Raw genomic sequence first — 21,863 nt, 5'->3', positions numbered from 1 at the left:
TACACTGCTCTACATACTACTGACCTCTGTACACTGCTCTACATATTACTGACTTCTGTACACTGTCCTACATACTACTGACCTCTGTACACCGCTCTACATACTACTGACCTCTGTACACTGCTCTACATACTACTGACCTCTGTACACTGCTCTACATACTACTGACCTCTGTACACTGCTCTACATATTACTGACTTCTGTACACTGTCCTACATACTACTGACCTCTGTACACTGCTCTACATACTACTGACCTCTGTACACTGCTCTACATATTACTGACCTCTCTACACTGCTCTACATACTACTGACCTCTGTACACTGCCCTACATACTACTGACCTCTGTACACTGCTCTACATATTACTGACCTCTGTACACTGTCCTACATACTACTGACCTCTGTACACTGCCCTACATATTACTGACCTCTGTACACTGCCCTACATACTACTGACCTCTGTACACTGCTCTACATATTACTGACCTCTGTACACCGCTCTACATACTACTGACCTCTGTACACTGCTCTACATACTACTGACCTCTGTACACTGCTCTACATACTACTGACCTCTGTACACTGCTCTACATATTACTGACTTCTGTACACTGTCCTACATACTACTGACCTCTGTACACTGCCCTACATACTACTGACCTCTGTACACTGCTCTACATATTACTGACCTCTGTACACTGTCCTACATACTACTGACCTCTGTACACTGCCCTACATATTACTGACCTCTGTACACTGCTCTACATATTACTGACCTCTGTACACTGCTCTACATACTACTGACCTCTGTACACTGCCCTACATACTACTGACCTCTGTACACTGCTCTACATATTACTGACCTCTGTACACTGCTCTACATACTACTGACCTCTGTACACTGTCCTACATACTACTGATCTCTGTATACTGCCCTACATATTACTGATCTCTGTACACTGCTCTACATACTACTGACCTTTGTACACTGCTCTACATACTACTGACCTCTGTACACTGCTCTACATACTACTGACCTCTGTACACTGTATTACACTGTATTATACATTAAATTCAGTTCTGTAAGCAACACCTTATTTTCTGGCAGTGCCCCTCCATAGACTAGACTCTGGATCCGCCCCTGCATCACATGCATAGATAATTCAATCTAAAAATAACGTCTATGTCCAAACAGGATTGGTTCATGCTGCTGATCTTGTCATTAGTTGTAGGCGTGAACTTGTTGTAAATTGCATAAAAGCGGAAGATCTAGCTGACTCTTCAAACTGTACTTGTGTCTTGCAGAGCTGCTCCCTTAAGAGTCTTCTCCTGAATCCTAAAGATGTATAAGTTGAAGATAGCGACGGGGACTGACCTGGCTGCTAGCACCTGTAGTGATGTCTCTATTGTCCTTGTGGGGCTGCATGGAGAAAGTGAAGTACATCACCTGCCCCATCATTGGGACAACTTCATATCTGGAGCTGTGAGTATCACTACATAGTGCTGACAGTATTTGTAATAGGTTACAATGGCATTACAGCAGCTTTAGCCGCCAACGCAGCTGCTATGAGCCCAGGGGGTAGGAGGGGGACCCATTAGAGAGGCTGGTATTGGAAACTAAACTCTGTGTGAAGGTGTAGATACAAATCCAGTACTGTATCATTAATGCCGCGTACACACGGTCAGACTTTTCATCTACAAAAGTCCGACGGACGCCGACGGACTAAAGCCGGCTGACAATCCGATCGTGTGTGGGCTTCCCCGGACTTTCAGCGGACTTTTCCAGCCGCAAATCTGACGGACTTTAGATTTGAAACATGCTTCAAATCTTTATGTCGTAACTACGCCGGATCCAGAAATCCGCTCGTCTGTGTGCTAGTCCGACGGACAAAAACCCACACTAGGGCACCTATTGGCTACTGGCTATCAACTTCCTTATTTTAGTCCGGTGTACGTCATCACGTACGAATCCATCAGACTTTTGTGTGATCGTATGTAGGCAAGTCCGGACGTTAAAAAGTCTGCCACAAGTCCGCCAAAAGTCCGTCGAAAGTCTGTCGGCGGGCTGTTGGACTTTTGTAGCCAAAAAGTCTGACCATGTGTACGCGGCATTATGCCGCGTACACACGGTCGGACTTTTCGTCTACAAAAGTCCGACAGCCTGTCCGACATACTTCCGACGTACCTTCGGCGGACTTGCGGCAGACTTTCTTACGAACGGACTTGCCTACACACGACCACACAAAAGTCCGACGGATTCGTACGTGATGACGTACACCGGACTAAAATAAGGAAGTTCATAGCCAGTAGCCAATAGCTGCCCTAGCATGGGTTTTTGTCCGTCGGACTAGCACACAGACGAGCGGATTTCGGGGTCCGTCGTACTTACGACGTAAAGATTTGAAGCATGTTTCAAATCTAAAGTCCGTCGGATTTGAGGCTAAAAAAGTCAGTTGAAAGTCCGGAGAAGCCCACACACGATCGGATTACCAGCCAGCTTTAGTCCGTCAGCGTCCGTTGGACTTTTGTAGACGAAAAGTCCGACCGTGTGTACGCGGCATTAGAGTTGGAGAGGTTGCTGCCAACACTGACTCTGTAAATCCTATGACATTTCCAATCAAGAGGAACAGACTGGAGGGATTTTTAGGATCCTAGTCATAGTTGCTAGTCACGGACTCCCCTTTGTAGATTGTGGAGTAAGGAGAATTTGTTTAGCTGTCTAAGTGAATCCCAAAGCGTTTCCTCAGATAACATCTAATGAGGCAGCTGAGCTTTGTAGTTCTGCAACAACCCCCCCCCCGACGTTTGTAAGAAGATTGCGTTAGGGTTATAGAGTTATTGTGTGCAGGAATATTAACAATTACCTAATAATATAAAATATTGCAATGGTCATTATTACTACTATATCTTATCTTTTTGACTATTAGACTACCTCTTTCTTTTTTTTTTTTTTTTTTTACATAAAGTTTTTATTGATTGAACAGAAAATCAAAAACAGAGTAACAATGACATAGTCTTGTGGATGTATTAATAATAAAATGGTAGAACAATACAATTTATATGTCAAGAATATGTTATCCGGTACTACAGACATAAATGATTTATTCGTATGTTTTGTAAAAATATAGATATTCATTTTTTAATGCGTAAGTTATATGAGATAGAAGTAATATTTTGTAGTTTGGAGGGTAAGGGGGAAAAAGGGAGGGGGGGGGGTGAAAGGTATGGTACAATGAAGTATAGACCAGCGAATCCTTTTTACAAACCTTTGTATACTAGTTTAGTCTATTGTATATGGAGTGTTTTATAGGCTTGGGTGTCTTTGAATTCTAACCAGTTGTATCAAATCAATGTGAATTTAGTTATTCTTTTCCTGTGATATGCTAATGAGTTCTTCTATTTTTTTTCAATGTTATTTATTCTATAAAACCATTCTTTTTTTTGTTGGAGTAACATTCGACCGCCAGTGGCAGGGGATGCAGTGTCTTGCTGCATTTATTATGAACATTGCTAGTGATTTTAGATACTGATTTTTAGGGATCGAATTGTGATGCAGTATGTATTGTGCTGGGTCAAGCCTAAGATTTTCTGAGGTGATTGAGATTGTAGTTTCATCCACCATTTTCCAGAAGGTCTGGATCAGAGGGCAGGACCACCATATGTGTATCATCGAGCCTTCCTCATGTTTACATCTCCAGCATTTATTGGATATTTGAGGTGAGAATTTATGAAGCAAGGAAGGGAGTTCTGTACCATCTTGTTATAATTTTGAAAGCACACTCTTGGGTGGCTACGTTCAGAGAGCCTGTGTGGGCATACATATAGAGCAGGGATATGCAATTAGCGGACCTCCAGCTGTTGCAAAACTACAAGTCCCATCATGCTTCTGCCTCTGTGTGTCATGCTTGTGGCTGTCAGAGTCTTGCTATGCCTCATGGGACTTGGAGTTCTGCAACAGCTGGAGGTCCGCTAATTGCATATCCCTGATATAGATTGTCCCCCAGTCTGTTTGTGATAAGTTTATGTCGAGATCCTGTTCCCATGCTTGACATGCCGTGTTGGAGAAGTCTGTTTTACCCTCAAATAGTGAATAATTGTACAGAGTGGAAATGATATGTCTTTGGAAGGGAAGACACTGTATGAGAAAAGAAGAATGCTGCACACCCTCATAAATGTCAAAAAAGGGAATTTTCCCTTTAGCAGCGAATGGGTGGAAAAAATACTACATGTAATTTAAGATTACTTCGATTTTTTTTTTTTTTTATTGGTGACATATTAGCAAAAAATTAACACTGATGGTTAAAATGTGAGCTGTGGTACAGGAGATATAAATGCGACAACACAGGTGAAACTGAACACGAATTACATAATATTCAAGAGCGAAAAATGTTGATAATAAGCAAAATACTGACGCGTTTTGACCCCACCGGATCTTCTTCAGAGGATTATTACGCTGTGAAAATATTTGCATATATTGAAATTCATAAACATAACCACAAAATAAATAAAAATAAATAAAATGATTATAAATAAAATCATTAAATAAAATACCGTAGTATTTTATTTATTTTGTGGTTATGTTTATGAATTTCAATGTATGCAAATATTTTCACGGCGTAATAATTCTCTGAAGAAGACCCGGTGGGGTCGAAACGCATCAGTTTAGCTTATTATCAACATTTTTAGCGCTTGAATATTATGTAATTTGTGTTCAGTTTCATCTGTGTTGTCGCATTTATATCTCCTGTACCACAGCTCATATTTTAACCATCAGTGTTAATTCTTTGCTATTATGTCACCAATAAAAAAATCTAAGTAATCTTAAATTACATGTAGTATTTTTTCCACCCATTCGCTGCAAAAAAAAAAACCCACGTGGGGGAAAATTCCCTTTTTTTATGATATGTCTTTGTGGGTTTTTTTTTTTTTGAACATAGGTCTTCTAGGGTCGTAGAGGCTCTAGACCAAGATTATGCAGTTTATTTTCTGGTCAGGAAGTGTCTAATTTGTATGTAATTCCATTATGAGATTATATTTGGACTAATTTCTTTGTTTAGCTCCTCTCTAGATAGAAGTGTTCCTTTTTTTAAAGAAATGTTTCGTCAGAATATCTTTATGAGGCCTGATAGTTGTAAGAAAGTTTTGTTCTGTTCCTGGGGGGGGGGGTCTGGATTGTTCCTTAGTGAGGTGAGCGGGCCAAACCATGGTGAGGGAATACTGGGTTTGAAGGTACTTCTAAATATCTCTAGAGTGGGACCTATGAGGGGGTGGTTTTTGGCGGCTATTGGATGGTGTTTTGGGTGTATCCATGGAAGGGATTTAGCAGGTTGGGAGAGTTGTATGTGTTCCAGTGACACCCAGTCTTTAACTGTATGATGGATGTTCCAATCCACTATTCTTGCTAGAAGGGCTGCCTGGTGATATTTGCGTAAATCAGGGAGCCCAATTCCTCCTTTATTTTTTGGTAGATTTAGTCTAGTGAATTTGATACTGGGGGGGTTTACTTCTCCAGATGAAGGATGTGCATGCTTGACGAAAAGAGGTAAAGAAAGGTAATGGTACTCTAATGGGGATTGTTTGCATGACATAGAGAAAGCGGGGCAGTATTGTCATTTTGATTAAAGAGGCTTTCCCAAACCATGACACGTTTAATGAGTTCCATCTCTTTAAGTCATCCTTTGATTCTTTTAAGATTGGTGTGTAATTGAGCTTAAATAGATCATTCAAGTTAGTAGGGATTTCTATTCCTAGATATGTTATGGAGTGGTTGGCCCACGAGAAGGGGAAATTTTTGTTTTTACATAGTGCAATTGAAGATGGGGTAATGTGATGTTGAGGGCGCTGGATTTTGAATGGTTCATTTTCAAGTTTGATATTAATTGGAATTGCTCTAGGTCTTGAATAAGATTGGGTATAGATATATGGGGGTCTGAGAGAAAGAGAAGCATGTCATCTGCAAAGGCTGCGACTTTATATGTTTGGTTATGAATTTGTATTCCCTTCATGTCCGGATTAGATCGGATTCTGTTTAGTAACGCTTCCAGTGTAAGGACAAACAAGAGAGGGGATAGGGGGCAATCCTGTCTTGTACCATTGCACAAATTGAAGGCGTTCCACAGGTGGCCATTAACGCAGACTTTTGCAGTTGGGTTAGAATATAGAGCTTTTATATATGCTCTCATTAGAGGTAGAATACCAATGTGTATGCTTTGATGAAGCCTTCTTAGCCGAAACACGTCAGCGTAGCCTGTACCCGTGTACCCATGTAACCCAATAAAGGACTTTTATTCAAGAGCATCCGAGTCGCCAGCCCTTTTCTGATTCAAGAATACCAATGTGGGTTAAGACAGTGTCCATATAGTCCCAGGCCACTCTGTCGAACGCCTTCTCGGCGTCAAGGGAGAGAAAAAAGCCTTGTTTCTTTTTGGATGTAAGCCAGTGGTTTATGTTTATTGCTTTGATCGTATTGTCAGGTGCTTCTCTACCTAGAATAAAGCCTACTTGATCAAGGGATGTAAGGGAGGTTAATAAAGTGAGAAGTCTATTTGCTAATATTTTGCCATATATCTTTACATCAACATCGATCAGGGAAATTGTATATAGTTTGTGACCTGGTTGGGATCTTTACCTTCTTTAGGAATAACAGATATGTGAGCTTCTAGTAGTTTTTTTCTCATGGATTTTGTACAGATTGGAGTGAGTGAAGAGAATTCAAGAATCTAGGCTTTAGAATATTAGTGAATGTCTTATAATATTGTAGGGGTAGTCCATCTGGTCCTGGGGCTTTGCCTATCTTCATGTCCTTGATAGCTTTATCGAATTCAGGGCCCGAAATTGGATCTTCAAGTTCTTGGGCCGTGTTTGATGCTATTTGGGGTGGGCTATATTTCTGTAGAAAGTTTTGTATGAGGTTTGATCTTTTTTCTGTGTTGTGGGGACATTTAGGGTTGGATGGAATGTTATACAGGGTTTGATAGTAAAGTTCAAACTGTTTTGCTATCTCCTCATTAAATGAATGTATAGTGCCTTATTTGGTGTATTGTGGATGCAACTTTTTTTTATTCTGAACTGCTTTTGCTAGCATTTTCCCACTTTTGTTACCTTGTTCATAATATATCTTATGTGGTAGTATGTATTGTCTTTTCGTTTTGATGCTTAGTTCTTCAGATAGTGTTGCTCTAGCATTTGTTAGTTCCTCCAGTGTCACCACCGCAACAGTACGTTTGTATGTCATTTCCAGTCTATGGATTTGATCAATCAGAGATTTTATCCTCGATTTGATGTTTCGTTCTTTTGTCTGGCTAACTTGGCAATGACTTCTCCCCTAATGACGCATTTATGTGCTTCCCATTGTGTGAGAAGTGAGGTTTCTTCATTTTTCATTTTGTGTGAAGTAGTTCTTTACTGTGTCATTGAAATGTTGAACATTTATGGGGTCTTTCAGAATGGATGTGTTGAGTCTCCAAGATTTAGTTTTGATGATTGTTTTTCTGGGAATGTTAGTGTCATAGAAATAGGGTGGTGGTCAGATAAGGTCATGGTTTCAATTGTTGATTTTTTCCAGTAATTTGAGGTCAGTTTGGGGTAAGAAGAAGTAAACGATTCTAGAATATTTCTGATGAACAGAAGAGAAGGAGGTAAAGTCTTTAGTTTGAGGGTTTAGAGTTCTCCATGCGTCATGTAACATTAATTCTTGTAGTTGCATTTTAATTTGTTTCAATGCTCTATAAGGAAGGTTCGATGTACCGTTTGATGTGTCTATAAGTGGGTTTAGGGGGATATTGAAGTCCCCTCCCAAAATGAGGATGCCTGAGGCAAAAGTGGTTAGTAAGTCTTTTATTTTACAGAAAAATGCTACTTGTTTTGTATTTGGGGCGTATACGTTTGCTATGGTTATGGGATGAGGTCCCAATTTTCCTTTTGAGGAATATGTATCTCCCTTCAGGGTCCTGCATAGAATCTAGAAGATTGAATGTATTCCCTTCAGAATTGGTTGCGTGGAAAGATAGCAGAAATCTGCTATCCTTAAGTTTTGGAATCTTGTCAGTTTTAAAGTGAGTTTCCTGAATGCAGATGATGTTGGCTTTTTGTTTTTGGAATTCATTAAGGAATTTGGATCTTTTTTCAGGGATGTTGAGTCCTTTTGCGTTTTATTGAAAATAATTTTAATGATAATGGAGTGGATTGATTTTTTGTGGATGGGCATGATGATTGTCGGTTGTTACGCAGTTGGGTGTTAGTTGTTAGATTTTTAATCCAAAAGCTTCTGAAATGTGTGCCTAGTGCGTTTGCTATTTAGAAACTTGGTTGTAGTTTGTTTGTTCAATTTCAGTGGTGGTCCTGGTTAGTGTGCGGAGGTTTGGAGGGGGAATGAAGAAGATATAAAATAAAATAAGGATATAAGTGGGGGGGGGAGGTCGAGATAATCCGGAGGTAGGTTTAGACCTGCTAGTCTTCCCTAATTAAAAAGTTCAAAGGGTAGGAAAAAGTCTACCCTTTGTGTGGGTTCGAGGTCTAATTGAGTCTAGATGGAGTCTTGTTGTATTTATATCTATTGCACAAACAAAAGAAGAGGAAGGTCTTTCCCTCCCTTTCCCTTTTCTTTATCTATATTTACTAGCCCTGTGGAGCAGCTAGCCTATGATATTTTCAAATGGTTCAGGATTGAGGTAAATAGAGTGTTTTTAGGGAGAAGTCACATATGAGACATTTGAAACCTTTTATATTTTATGTTATGAGGTATAAGGATAGGGGATTCTATATATTGATATGTTGGTGCATTAATCCTTGCCATAGAGGACTAATAATGCCCTTCTTCACTAAACAATGTAAATCTATTACGAGTAAAGGCAATCTTAGGCATTTATGTAGATCAGCCACTAGAGGGAGCCATAGTATAAGGAAATTTAACCTCTTCAATACCGGGCACTTAGACACCTTCCTGCCCAGGCCAATTTTAACCTTTCAGCACTGTCGCAATTTGAATGACAATTGTGCGGTCATGCTACACTGTACCCAAACACATTTTTTATCATTTTGTTCCCACAATAAGAGCTTTCTTTCGGTGGTATTTGATCACCTCTGCGATTTAAGTTTTTTGCGCAACAAATAAAAAAAGACCGAAAATTTTGAAAAAAAAACAAGTTTTCTTTGTTTCTGTTCAATTTTTTTGTAAATAAGTAAGTTTTCTTATTCAATGATGGCTGCATTGATGGGCACTGATAAGGCAGCACTGAAGGGCATCAATGAGGTGGCATCAATGAGGTGGCACTAATGAGGTGGCACTAATAGGCGGCACTGATGGGCACTGCAGCCTTGCCCTATGTCATTGCAGCCTTGCCCAGTCTCATTGTAGCCTTGCCCTATGTCATTGCAGCCTTGCCCAGCCTTGCCCAGTCTCATTGCAGCCTTGCGCGTTTAAAATTAGCGCCACCGAGATACACAGAGCCGGATGTCCTGTGTCCTCGCTAGGCTCAGCTCCTCTCAGCTCCTCTCGCAGTCCCACCCAGTACCGCCCCTTGGCCCGGCTTCTATGATGGGCATAACACAGGTCCAATGGCGGACTGGGCGTGACTGTGAGCGGAGCCGAGAGGAGCCGAGCCTAGCCGAGTACACTCAGCTATCTGTATATCGCTCCTCTCCCCTCAGAGTCAGCAGGGGATCGGCGTATAACAAGCACCCATGATTTTAAGGGGAAAAAAGTGTGTGTTATACTTCGATAAATACGGTATATATATATATGTGTATATATATGTGTATATATATATATATATATATATATATATATATATATATATATATACATATACATATATACAAATACACGCACTGATTTTTTTTTTTTTTTAGCAGCCCGTTGGAGGGTTTTGGTGAACTATCAGGGTACCATACAGACCCCCTGATATCTCACTTTTGCGACAGAGAAAGGGACTAATATGAATAAGCACAGAGAGTGATCGATACTGATCACTCACTGTGTTCATTCAGAAAATAAAGGGGCTGGTAAATTAAATATTCCCCCTCCCCTGCTCTCCATCCTGAAATAGCAGCAGCCAGCAGGAGAGGAGGGAAGTCAGCAGAATTGTGGGAAAGGGGGTGGGGCAGGCAGAAGCCCACAGCGCCCTGCGTCGCTAGCGAGTCCACATAGGACAGCAGCACCTGCTTCTGTTCTTCTGCCCGAGGTAGCAGAGTAGGGATAAATTTGAGGGAAGGAGTATTGGTGAAGGACCACGTGTGACCTGAAGAGACTGTCCTGATGATCCAGAAGTCTGAGATGGAGGCCGCCCAGATGTGCCGGAAGAGAAGCAAGTGTGCCCCCACCCGACCCGCCTGGGTGGACTCAATCCCAAAGGAACTTGGAAGGTTCACGTCCACTGGACACCTGGTTCCTAGCGGATTTCTGAAGAGACATCTATCTTCTCCTCCAGTCCCTTCTGAAGTCCTGGTCTGTAGGAGCGCACTTCCCTGGCGCGCTCTGTGCTGTGTCTCCTCTGCTGGGGCATCTTCTGGCCCAAATAGGTGCCTGTCCTGGGGCAAGAAAGCCGACTTCCTACCTGTGGCCCGGGTCCTGGCACTATCCAACTTATTGCAGAATAATGAGTGCCCCTAACAGGGGATCCTATACCAGGCCTGTTTTGATGCTGGGTCAGTGAGCCATGGCGTCTGGACCTAGATGAAGAATGCCGTTGTTGCAGCCTGGCAGGGTCTCTGTCATTCCGAGGAATGACCTGGCGATCTGACCTGGAAGGGCTGACAAATAAGGGAGAAGGAAATAGGCATGCTGTTAACACATGAGTCATAGTACACCCACCAAGAATCTGGCCCTCTCCCTCTGCCCACACACACTGTGCGTGAGGGCTGGCCGCAAGGAGGCAGTGATTTATCCATGGCACCTGGAGGAAAATGCTCTTGCCGGGAGCAATAATTCCAGGACAGGGAGCAGAATGAGGGGTTATGCAGGGAGGAGAGAAGAGAAAAAAATTTGGTTGCTTCCCTTTTAAGAACTGGTCCCGCCCCGCAAACCGGGTAAGAGGTAGTGCCTCACCACATAAGCAGATGCCCAGTGTTTGGGGAAGCTGACGCTCGCAAGATTTTCCCCAGAGGCAGGGGCTGTTTGAATCCCCTGCCCTGGTGACATTATCGCCGTGCCTCCTATGCACCTGCACCGAGAACTCTGGCCGCCAGGCGCCTGCGTGGCCGCCGGACCCATTCCCGCGCTGCATATGTGAAAAACCAAGCCTCGGTTTCACCCACGGCTCGCAGCCACGGCCAGGAAGTGCCACGGCGTTCTGGAACGCAGAAGCATTCCAGCTGCCATGAAAACGGCCAGAGGACACTAGAGCCAGGGAAAAAGAGAAAAAGAGAAAAAAAACATAAACTGCTGCCATGGAGGAGAACCGATGTCACAGGCACCATCTTCAGACCCTGCCAGTTCAGCTGCACCACTCTGGTCGTCCTGTCATGGGCATACACGGGCCGGCCCCCCACCACCAGGGCATTATGCCTGGAACCACTCACCTACCCTGGGTTATTACACCACTTCTTTAATATGCCTGACTCTGGCCCCCAGGGGCTCATTCATCCAGATGGAACAATAATAAATAATAATTGTAAGTGCACATGCTGTATTGGTCCAAAGAGGAGAACAAAAAAGGAACGCAGTCTCTGGCTGAGAGCTCACATTTATGGGAATGGGGTCCTATAGCATTGGAGAGGAGGCGGGGTTAACCCACATGTAGACTGCCATGGAGTCTGTCAGGAAACATAGATAAAGGCTACCAATGAAATCTAAAAAACACAAAAAATGTTTTAGCACTTGAGAAATAAATAATGGGAAGACTTATTAAAACTTGACCTATTTCTCTAAAAGTTTTTTTGTGGCTTTCGCTATATGTTTATTACACTGAATAATTAGTTGATCATTAATAGCGATTTTTAACGAGATTTGTTATGTTTTTTTATATGAGCCCAGTATTTGTGCATATGTTGGGAGCGCAGCGCTTTATTTAGTTGCATTTTTCTTAGTACAAAATGTATCACTTGATCTTTAATCTACTTTTTTGAATAAGTCTGTTTATCTCTACCCGCACGCTTTTTGAATTATCTATGACCAGTGCTTAGATTTGTATTGTGTGCAGACCTCTTAAATTCTACTTTTGGCTTTTCCAGGTGACAGAGTTTAATATCACCGAAAATAAAGACCTTGGAGAGCTCCTGTTTATTAGGCTGTCCATCGAGCCCTACCTAAATTTCCATCTGGATCCCTGGTACTGCAATTATGTCACTGTGACCTGTCCCAATGGCCAACTCTACCAATTCCCATTGTATCAGTGGATCTTAAAATCTGTGGAGATCCCAGAAGGGAAGGGTGAGATATGACTTTATCATTCTTATTATTATATTGGAATTCTATTTAACTATCTCTTCTGTGTATTTCATTTTCCATGTGAGGCAGATGTGAAATATTATTACCAAACATTAATGTTATGAGTTTAATTGTGGAGATCCTTAAAGCTCTACTAAAGTTCAAATAAGCTCCCTGCAAAAGAAGATGAATTATTCTTACCTCTCTAACAGCCCATAGCAGCATGTACACAGCATTTGTGCACTTTTAAACATTCATACTTTATTTCTTACTTTTTTGCATTTTTTTTTGTTGCATTCATACTTTTGCACACGCATTTCACTTTCAATCAAGGGAGGGGCGCAGCAAATTTGGCTTGATGTGGCTTTGTCATGGGCAATGGAGGAGGGGGGGTGGAAGGTAGAGGGCTTTACTTATTTTTTAACTTGCACTCTGGACCCCTGCATTATGTACATTATTCACACTTGAGAGTTATGCACTTGTAACCCAGAGCAGTCTATGCCCGGGTCTTATTTAACTATACCCATTTAAGCCCCTCCCACTGTTCTCACTGTGCAATTTGTCCTTCCCCACCCATCGGTGTGGTGTACTATGTGTGCTTCTATGGAAACAAGGGGACACCTGGGAAAAGATCATTACTGCACACCCCAAAGTAAATCAAAAAGGAAGTTATCCCCAGGAAACAGGGTTTTCTAGCAGTAGACAATATGTAAAGGGTGACACTAAATTAAAATAAATAATCTTTATTGAAACATGATTGCAAAAGTAGATGACAATAAAGTAAAAATGAGCTGTGGTACAGGAGATATTATAAGCACATAAGCGCATAGAAAAATCTATACACAGGGATATAGGTAATTAGGCGCTTGGATGAACTGACGCGTTTCGACCCCATCGGGTCTTCTTCAGAGGATATGCATGCGCTATGGGAGAAATTGCATGCATGAAAAAATGCATCAATGCAACTTGCACATAACTATATATAACAGATATAAATATAAAGAACATTTTGGAACAAAATTACCAATCACACATGTATAGCCGTATCTCCTGAACCTTGACTTCTCAAAGGCTCCCACGACTTGGCTCTGACCAGCGTCTCCCCGGCCCGCCAAAACCCCAAAGGGGGAAGGCCGAACACAGATATGCAACTTACGATGGATTACAATTGTGGAAATGCCCTGTGACCGGTAAGGGGCGTGTGGGCAGGCGGCACCTGCAATCTACTCATCAAGCAACAGCACTACTAATGCTTGTAGAAAAAAATTCTACTAAAATTGTAGTTTAGAGTACATTCATAAATTAATGGGAAAAAACTTAAATTAAGTTTATTGAAAGTGTGTCTGATTATAAAAGGCAGCAACATAGGAATTATGTATTTGGCTATAGAGTCAGTGGAATAAATGAATGAACAAAGATAATATGTAAATAATTAAGTTGACACCAGTCTGAAAAGTATGACATGTATCAACAATTATAATATTAGGACTTATTGGGTGAGTGAAATGACTAAGAGAACAGAAAAAAAAGGTGGGGAGGGGGAAGAGGGGGACGGAAGGAAAGTGAGGGAAAACCAGGTATGAAGGGAAGGAGAGGGGGGAAGAGGGGAGAAGGGTGTGGTAAGGGAAACCAGGTGTGCTTCTATTGGCTTTGTCTTCTATTTCGCACTCCCCCCCACCTCATTTGGCCCAACAATGGACATCTCTTCTATAGTAATATTTGGAGATTCTTTATGCATGTGTAGAAAAAGCAGAGCCTGGTTTTGAGGCTTTTGGAAACTAGGATCAGTGCCGATCCTGATCTACCTGGGGCCCTAAGCAAAATTCTGCTAAGGGGCCCTCTACCTGACCCGCTGGTGGGGGGGGGTTGGTTGATTGCCCTTAAGCCGCCACTGCAAAACTTTAAAATTGTTGCTATTGCATCATTTCTTAAATTTAGTACTGAAGGGGATACAGTAAATAAGTTTTATCACAACAGAGGTCATCACACCTTACTTCAGGCTGGGGAGGGCTGTGTGTTTCAGTGGAGAGCCAGGTCCTTGCACCTCTACGGAGGGGTGATGATTCTGTCCTGTCATTTCTCTTCTCTTCTCTTCTCTTCTCTTCTCTTCTCTTCTCTTCTCTTCTCTTCTCTTCTCTTCTCTTCTCTTCTCTTCTCTTCTCTTCTCCTCTCCTCTCCTCTCCTCTCCTCTCCTCTCCTCTCCTCTCCTCTCCTCTCCTCTCCTCTCCTCTCCTCTCCTCTCCTCTCCTCTCCTCTCCTCTCCTCTCCTCTCCTCTCCTCTCCTCTCCTCTCTTCTCTTCTCTTCTCTTCTCTTCTCTTCTCTTCTCTTCTCTTCTCTTCTCTTCTCTTCTCTTCTCTTCTCTTCTCTTCTCTTCTCTTCTCTTCTCTTTTCTCTTCTCTTCTTTTCTCCCAGTGCCCAGCCCACAAGCTCAGCAAGTCACATGGGACGGGACGTTCTTGATGCGCTCGTACCCTCCCCTGATGTGCCATGTGACCTGCCTCTGAGACTCCTGGGAGGTGGGAGTTGTAGTTTGCTGCCCTGATAAGGTCCTTACCTTTAGCACGGCCGGACTACAACTCCCACAATGCAGTGCAGCAGCAGCCAGCTAGCCAATCGGCAGCCGCCGTGGCCATCGTCTAGTAAAAAAAAATTTAACAGACAGCCAGCGCCGCGGCTGACATCTAGCAACAAAAAAAATAATAGCCAGATAGTGCTGTGGCCCGCGGCCGTTTTAAAGATAATGTAAGCTGCCTGGGGGGAAATTTCCACCCTGCCCCCTGGCCCAGCCTGAACCCTGCAGGGGGGATGCTGGGTCTTGGTTGCCCCCCCACAGCAGCGGGGCCCTACGCAGCTTGCGTAGTGAGCGTATAGGGTGGATCGGCTCTGCTAGGATGTACATGGAGAGAGTGGAGACTTAGGGGGTTTGCTGGAGGAAAGGGGCGGCATTTATAAGAATGTTTTTTATAATAGTATATTTATAGTTCCACCCATGACATAGTACTACAGTTTATTAACACAACAACCAATTATAAGTCCTCTTTATTTTATTAACTGCACCATACTGGGAATATCTGATACCAAGCTGCTATGGGGTACAGTGAAATTTAGGTATTTGAGTATCTGATTGTCAGGAAGGGCATGCCAGTAGACAACATGGTCCCTCTGGACAGACTTCACAGGCCAATTCAGGCTTCCTCTTGTAGACACAGCAATTTGGCTAATACTTATGCGCATGCATAGGTGCACATACACGTGCTCATGGGCGTGCTCACGTGCATTTGTGAGTGATGTTGGCGCCAAAGTAGCTATTTAAACTGTGCCAGTGCTCAGAATCAGTGCTGCTGTGTCTTCAGCCTGCCCTGTATCCTGTGACCCTGTCATTCTGCACCATCGTTCCAGTGTCTGACCCGGCTAGGCTGACATCTCTCGCCAAACTCCGCTTGCACCGACCCTGGCTTGTCCTTGACCACCTCTTCTGCCTGCACCTGCTTACTTCTGTTCCACTGATTGACTCCTGACTTGGCTTGTACCCTGACCATGCTCTTGCCAGCTCCTGTGTACCTGATCTGTCCTGCCAGTGCATGACCTGGCCTGCCTGACTCTGCTAATCTTCCTGTTGTTTCCAGTACTTGCCTTACATCCTGCTGAGCCTGCTGTTCTACAGTCTGCTCCTGCTGTATTTCTCACCTGCCCACTGTAGCCAGTATCAGCCTGCTTCAGTCTGCCACCCACCATCTGTCTACCAGCCGGCCTGCTTCACTAAAGACTGTTGATGACTTCTCCTGCCTAGCGTGGATACCTGCTCTGCTACTAGCAAGACCTACAGGCACTAGTGCCACTTTGCACTCCCGCGCCTTCTGTCCACACTACCAGGTACCCAAGTCTCAGGTGTAAGAGAGGCCTTCCTCATCATTTCAAGCTCTGCTACCAGGTACTGATGCTGCAGAGCCCAAACATTAACTCAAGAGCACTATAGAGCTCAGTGGTATTTGGGATTGGCTGTTTGGTACTTCTATCATGGGGGTGTCAAATTCAATTTATTCGTGGGACGCATCAGCATTGTGGTTGTCCTCAAAATGGCCTGTTGTATCTGGAAGTCTATAAAAATGTATCCAGGGCTTTTTTTCTCAGAGAATAGGTGCTCAGCCACACCCCCACCGCCAAACCGCATTGAACTGTGGGTGTGTCCAAATTACAGTAACAGTGGGAAGATCTTAACCACTTCAGCCCCAAAAGGATTTCCCCCCTTAATGACCAGGCCTTTTTTTGCAATTCGGCACTGCGTTGCTTAAACTGACAATTGCGCGGTCATGCGACTCTGTACCCAAACAAATTTTACGTTCTTTTTTTCCCACAAAAAAAGCTTTTTTTTGGTGGTATTTGATCACCTCCTGCGTTTATTTTTTTTTGCGCTATAAACAAAAAAAGAGTGACAATTTTGCTCGCCTTCCCCTCCAAACTTCTAAGTGACCATCTGACCATGAATAAACTTCTTGACCCCCTTCAGTCCGGATTTTGCCCTCAACACTCCATGGAAACTGCTCTCCTTAAACTCTCAAATGACCTACTAACGGCTAAAACCAGTGGACACTATTCTGTACTACTTCTCCTGTATCTCTCTGCTGCCTTTTGACACAGTGGACCACCCCCTCCTCCTCAATAAACTCCACTCCTTTCGTCTCCATGACTTGACTCAATAAATTCCACTCCTTTGGTCTCCATGACTCTTCGCTGTTTCTCATCCTACCTATCCCACCACTCCTTCAGTGTCACTTACAAATCTACTTCCTCCTCTCCTCTTCCTTTCTCCGTTGGGGTCCCCCAAGGTTCTGTTCTTGGACCTCTCCTTTTCTCAATCTACACCACCTCCCCGGGTCAGTTGATTGCCTCCCACGGCTTTAAATATCATCTCTACGCTGATGACACCCAAATCAATCTCTCCACCCCCCAGCTCTCTCCATCTGTCGCCTCACGCATTACCAACTTACTAACAGACATATCAGCCTGGATGTCACACCACTTCCTTAAACTCAACCTATCCAAAACTGAGCTCATGATATTTCCTCCCTCAGGTGCCACTTCCCCTGATTTTCTCTGTCAATATCAATGGCTCAACTATCAACCCATCTCACCATGTCAAAGTCCTAGGTGTAATCCTGGACTCTGAACTAACCTTTCGACCCTGCGTTCTATCACTATCCAAAATTTGCCGCCTCAACCTCCGCAACATCTCCAAGATACGCCCCTTCCTAACCAATATCACCACAAAGGTTCTTATCCACCCCCTGGTCATCTCCCGCCTTGACTACTGCAACTCCCTCCTCATTGGCTTACCTCTAAATAGGCTATCCCCACTTCAGTCCATCATGAACGCTGCTGCCAGGCTCATCCACCTCACAAACCGCTCAGCGTCTGCTATACCCCTCTGCCAATCCCTCCATTGTTTGCCACTCAGTCACTGAATTTAATTCAAGATACTAACTTTAACTTACAAAGCCATCCACAACCTGGCCCCCAGCTACATCTCTAACCTAGTCTCAAAATACCAACCTAATCGTTCTCTTCGCTCCTCCCAAGACCTCCTGCTCTCAAACTCCCTTGTCACCTCCTCCCATGCTCGCCTTCAGGACTTCTCCAGAACCTCTCCAATTCTCTGGAATGCTCTACCCCAATCCGTCCGATTTTCTCCTACTTTATCCACTTTCAGGGATCTGTGAAAGCCACTGAAAGGCTTCTGTGTTTACAAGTGACGCTGGTGAGTGAGAAGCCGGAGGTGGCGGAATAGACTTCTGCCACGTTCCAGGTGAAAAAAGCCCTGGGTGCAAGGGCTACATGAAATGGCCTGGAGGGCCAAGTTCAGCCCGCAGGCCTTGTATTTGACACATGTGCTCTATCAGATTTATGGGCTAAACGGGGGTATTGCAGCAGCAAATATGTGAATTTATAACCTCTTCTGTTTCAGGTATTGTGATAACTAAGAATACTCCCCCTGTTATCCAGCAACAAAGACAATTAGAATTGGGGATACAAAGAGAAACCCACAAGTAAGTGATCAGCACATCCATTCTATCTCTGTGTGGTGAGAGGGGGTTGTCCATTACAGGATATTTTATTTGGATTGTTCATTTTCACACTCTCATATTGCTTATGATAAAGTTGCCTTCTACTTCAGGCTTTCTGCTGATTCCAAAGCTGGGATAAACATCCCTTGTAATAGGAATAATAGTGACCCAAACATTTTTTTTTTAAAAAGGACAGTGTAAAAATAATAAATAAAATAAATAAGAAAAAAAAATGTAAGCACCCCGTCCCGCCGAGCTCGCGCGCAGAAACAAACTCATATGTAAGTCGCGCCCGCATATGAAAGCGGTTTTCAAACCACACATGTGAGGTATCGCCACGATCGCTAGAGTGAGAGAGATAATTCTAGTACTAGACGTCCTCTGTGATTTAAAACTGGTAACCTGTAGAAATTTTTAATTTCGCCAATGAAGATTTTTAAATGCAAAAGTTTTTCGCCATTCCACGAGCGGGTGCAATATTTGAAGTGTGATATGTTGGGTATCAATTTACTCGGCGTAACATTATCTTTTACAATATAGAAAAAAATTGGGCTACCTTTACTGTTGTCTTATTTTTTATCTCAAAAAAGTGTATTTTTTGCACAAATTGCGCTTGTAAGACCACTGCACAAATACGGTGTCACAGAAAGTACTGCAACAACCGCCATTTTATTCCCTAGGGTGTCTGAAAAAAATATATAATGTTTGGGGGTTCTGAGTAATTTTCTAGCAAAAAAAAGTGATTTTAACTTGTAAATAACAAATCTCAAAAAGAGGCTCAGTTCCTAAGTGGTTAAGGTTTAAGTAAGTGTCAGAGTTATGCCGTGTACACACGAGCGGACTTTTCGACCGGACTGGTCTGACGGAACAAATCCGTAGGACAATCCGACCATGTATGGGCTTCATCGGACCTTCAGTGGACCTTTAATGTCGAAAATCAGACAGACTTTAGATTTAGAACATGTTTCAAATCTTTCCGATGGACTCGAGTCCAATCGAAAAATCAGTTCGTCTGTATGCTAGTTCGACAGGCAAAAAATGACGATAGGGCAGCTACTGGCTACTGGCTATCAAGTTCCTTATTCTAGTCCCTTCGTACGTCATCACGTTCAAACGAACGGACTTTCAAACAGACTTTAGTCCGTTCATGTGTGGGCAAGTCCGGTCGTTCGAAAGTCCGTCGTAACTACATCTAAAGTCTGTCAGAAAGTCCGTCGGAAAGACCGTCGGACGTTTGATGCTGAAAAGTCCACTCGTGTGTACACAGCATTAGAGTTTTGGCCAAGGATAGAGTAAAAGGTCATGGCCAGAGTCAAAGATTGGGTTCAAAGGTCAGGTCTGTGTATTTTAGGTAGTATTATTATTTTTTTTTTTTTAAAAGCATTTTTTAATTTTAGTATCAGTGTCAATTAGTGTCAGCGTGTTTTAGACAGGATAAAAAAAATGCACACTTTTGTTTCTGGGCCTTACTATGGGTTACAAACAAGAAATAATATACAAAGAGAAGGAAGGTGGGGTAAATAACCCTGGGACTTTTAAGGTGCTTTGCATATGAGGTAAATAGAGTAGATAGACATGTATAATTTATCCATAAAAAAGGTTTTTATTATTACAATTAATACACATTACAGAAAAATAGTTAAAAAAATCTCTCAATATCCACATCCAATTTAGGTAAGCAGTAGGAAGGATACCACTCAATAAATACCACTCAACATGTTTCGCTTATTTGGAGTTTCCTCAGGAGTTTTGGTATAGTTTGTGGTATACAGGCTGCCAGATATCAAATAAGAATTAGATTGGTAAAGAAATATTCCCAATGAATAACATCAGAGACATGGGTAGGTCCCTTTGGTAGAGGTTCCTATCCAGTTTTGGCCACAGAACGACTAGGAATTGATATGTCCTTAGGTGGAATCAAAACTCATTTACTGGAGGCAGAAAAAACCTCATTGTAAGTAGAAGCGATAGGCTCAAAGGCTCCTCGTCTATGGGAGGGGTTGTCTCTCTTCCATCCTATGCCTGCCCAAACTATCATCATAGTTGCATTTTTATGCACTCACACCTTTTCAAGATTCCTTTGACCCCTCTAAATTGGCTGGCTGTAGATCTCCATACCATGCTGATCCCAAACTGCCGCTTCTACTTACAATGAGTTTTTTTTTTCCTCCAGTAAATGAGTTTTGATTCCACTTAAGGACATATCAATTCCTAGTCCTTCTGTGGCCAAAACTGGACTGGAACCTCTATCAAAGGGACCTACCTATATCTCTAATGTTATTCATTGGGAATATTTCTTTACGAATCTAATTCTTATTTGATATCTGGCAGCCTGTATACCACAAACTATACCAAAACTCCTGAGGAAGCTCCAAATGAGTGAAACATGTTGAGTGGTATTTATTGAGTGGTATCCTTTCTACTGCTTACCTAAACTGGATGTGGATATTAAGAGGTTTTTTTTAACTATTTTTGTGTAATGTGTAATAATTGTAATAATAAAAACCTTTTTATGGATAAATTATACATGTCTATTTACTCTATTTACCTCATATAAAAAGCACCTTAAAAGTCCCGGGGTTATTTACCCCACCTTCCTTCTCTTTGTTTACATTTTCTCTATGGGATGTGGTGCTAAGGTTGATTGTTCCTGCCCTCTTTACTGTATTTGTAAGAAATAATATACATATACCCTGTTTCCCCCGAAAATAAGACCTAGCGTGATTGTCGGTGATGGCTGCAATATAAGCCCTACCCCCCAAATAGAAACAGGGTAGGAGGTATCGCTACAATCATCAGGAGCAGGAAAATTTATTTTGTATTGTTCTTGGGTGGTGGGTTATGGTAATAGAAAGAAATATACAGATTTAGATTTTAAAAAATGATTTGTTTTACTATTTTTACCAGTTTTCTATTAAATAAAAAAAAAATATCGGGGGATACAGGTTATCATTTACCACCAAATTAAAGCCCAATTTGTCTTGAAAAAAACAAGGTATAATTCATATGGATGCACTAAATAGTTGCAATAATATGTACATTTTTACAAACGCATATCAAAGTTGAAAAACTGCATTTAGTTATTTAGATTTATTTTAGCTTTGTCGTAAAGGGGTTTAACCCGCTACTTTAGAATGGTTGTAACTAAATACTGACTTGGTTCCGGTAACTGGACCTTTAATAATAATAATAATAATAATATTCTATTATGTAGGTGGAAAGTTTATGCAGAAGGTGCCCCTCGTTGCATTGATGTAAAGAATAATGATCCGCACAATCTGCCTCCTAACGACCAGTACTCCTTCCGGAAGCAAGTCACTTTTGGTTTGGCGTCATATTCCAGGTATGTATCAAGCATCTATTTCTCTGCAAAGAAATTCCAGACAATATAAAATTAACATTGATATCTAATTGACTTTCCTAATGTGTCGGGA

The 21,863-nt window shown here is 42.3% G+C and overlaps 1 protein-coding gene across 1 annotated transcript in view; it reads left to right on the top strand.

Moving 5' to 3' along the window:
* The first annotated feature begins 1,273 nt into the window (after positions 1-1,273).
* LOC141123516 (hydroperoxide isomerase ALOXE3-like) overlaps positions 1,274-21,863 on the top strand; it is a 70,132-nt gene continuing 49,542 nt past the window's right edge. The window contains exons 1-4 of the mRNA XM_073612060.1: positions 1,274-1,485; positions 12,171-12,369; positions 18,330-18,411; positions 21,644-21,772. Coding sequence (XP_073468161.1) covers positions 1,345-1,485; positions 12,171-12,369; positions 18,330-18,411; positions 21,644-21,772 — 551 coding nt within the window. The 5' untranslated portion in view covers positions 1,274-1,344. The remainder of the gene's footprint in view (positions 1,486-12,170; positions 12,370-18,329; positions 18,412-21,643; positions 21,773-21,863) is intronic.

The sequence above is a fragment of the Aquarana catesbeiana genome, linkage group LG01, assembly GCF_042186555.1.
Source record: "Aquarana catesbeiana isolate 2022-GZ linkage group LG01, ASM4218655v1, whole genome shotgun sequence".
NCBI classification, from domain to species: Eukaryota; Metazoa; Chordata; class Amphibia; order Anura; family Ranidae; genus Aquarana; species Aquarana catesbeiana.
Note: the sequence above shows the minus strand (reverse complement) of the source record. Positions and strands in the feature narration are given on the sequence as shown.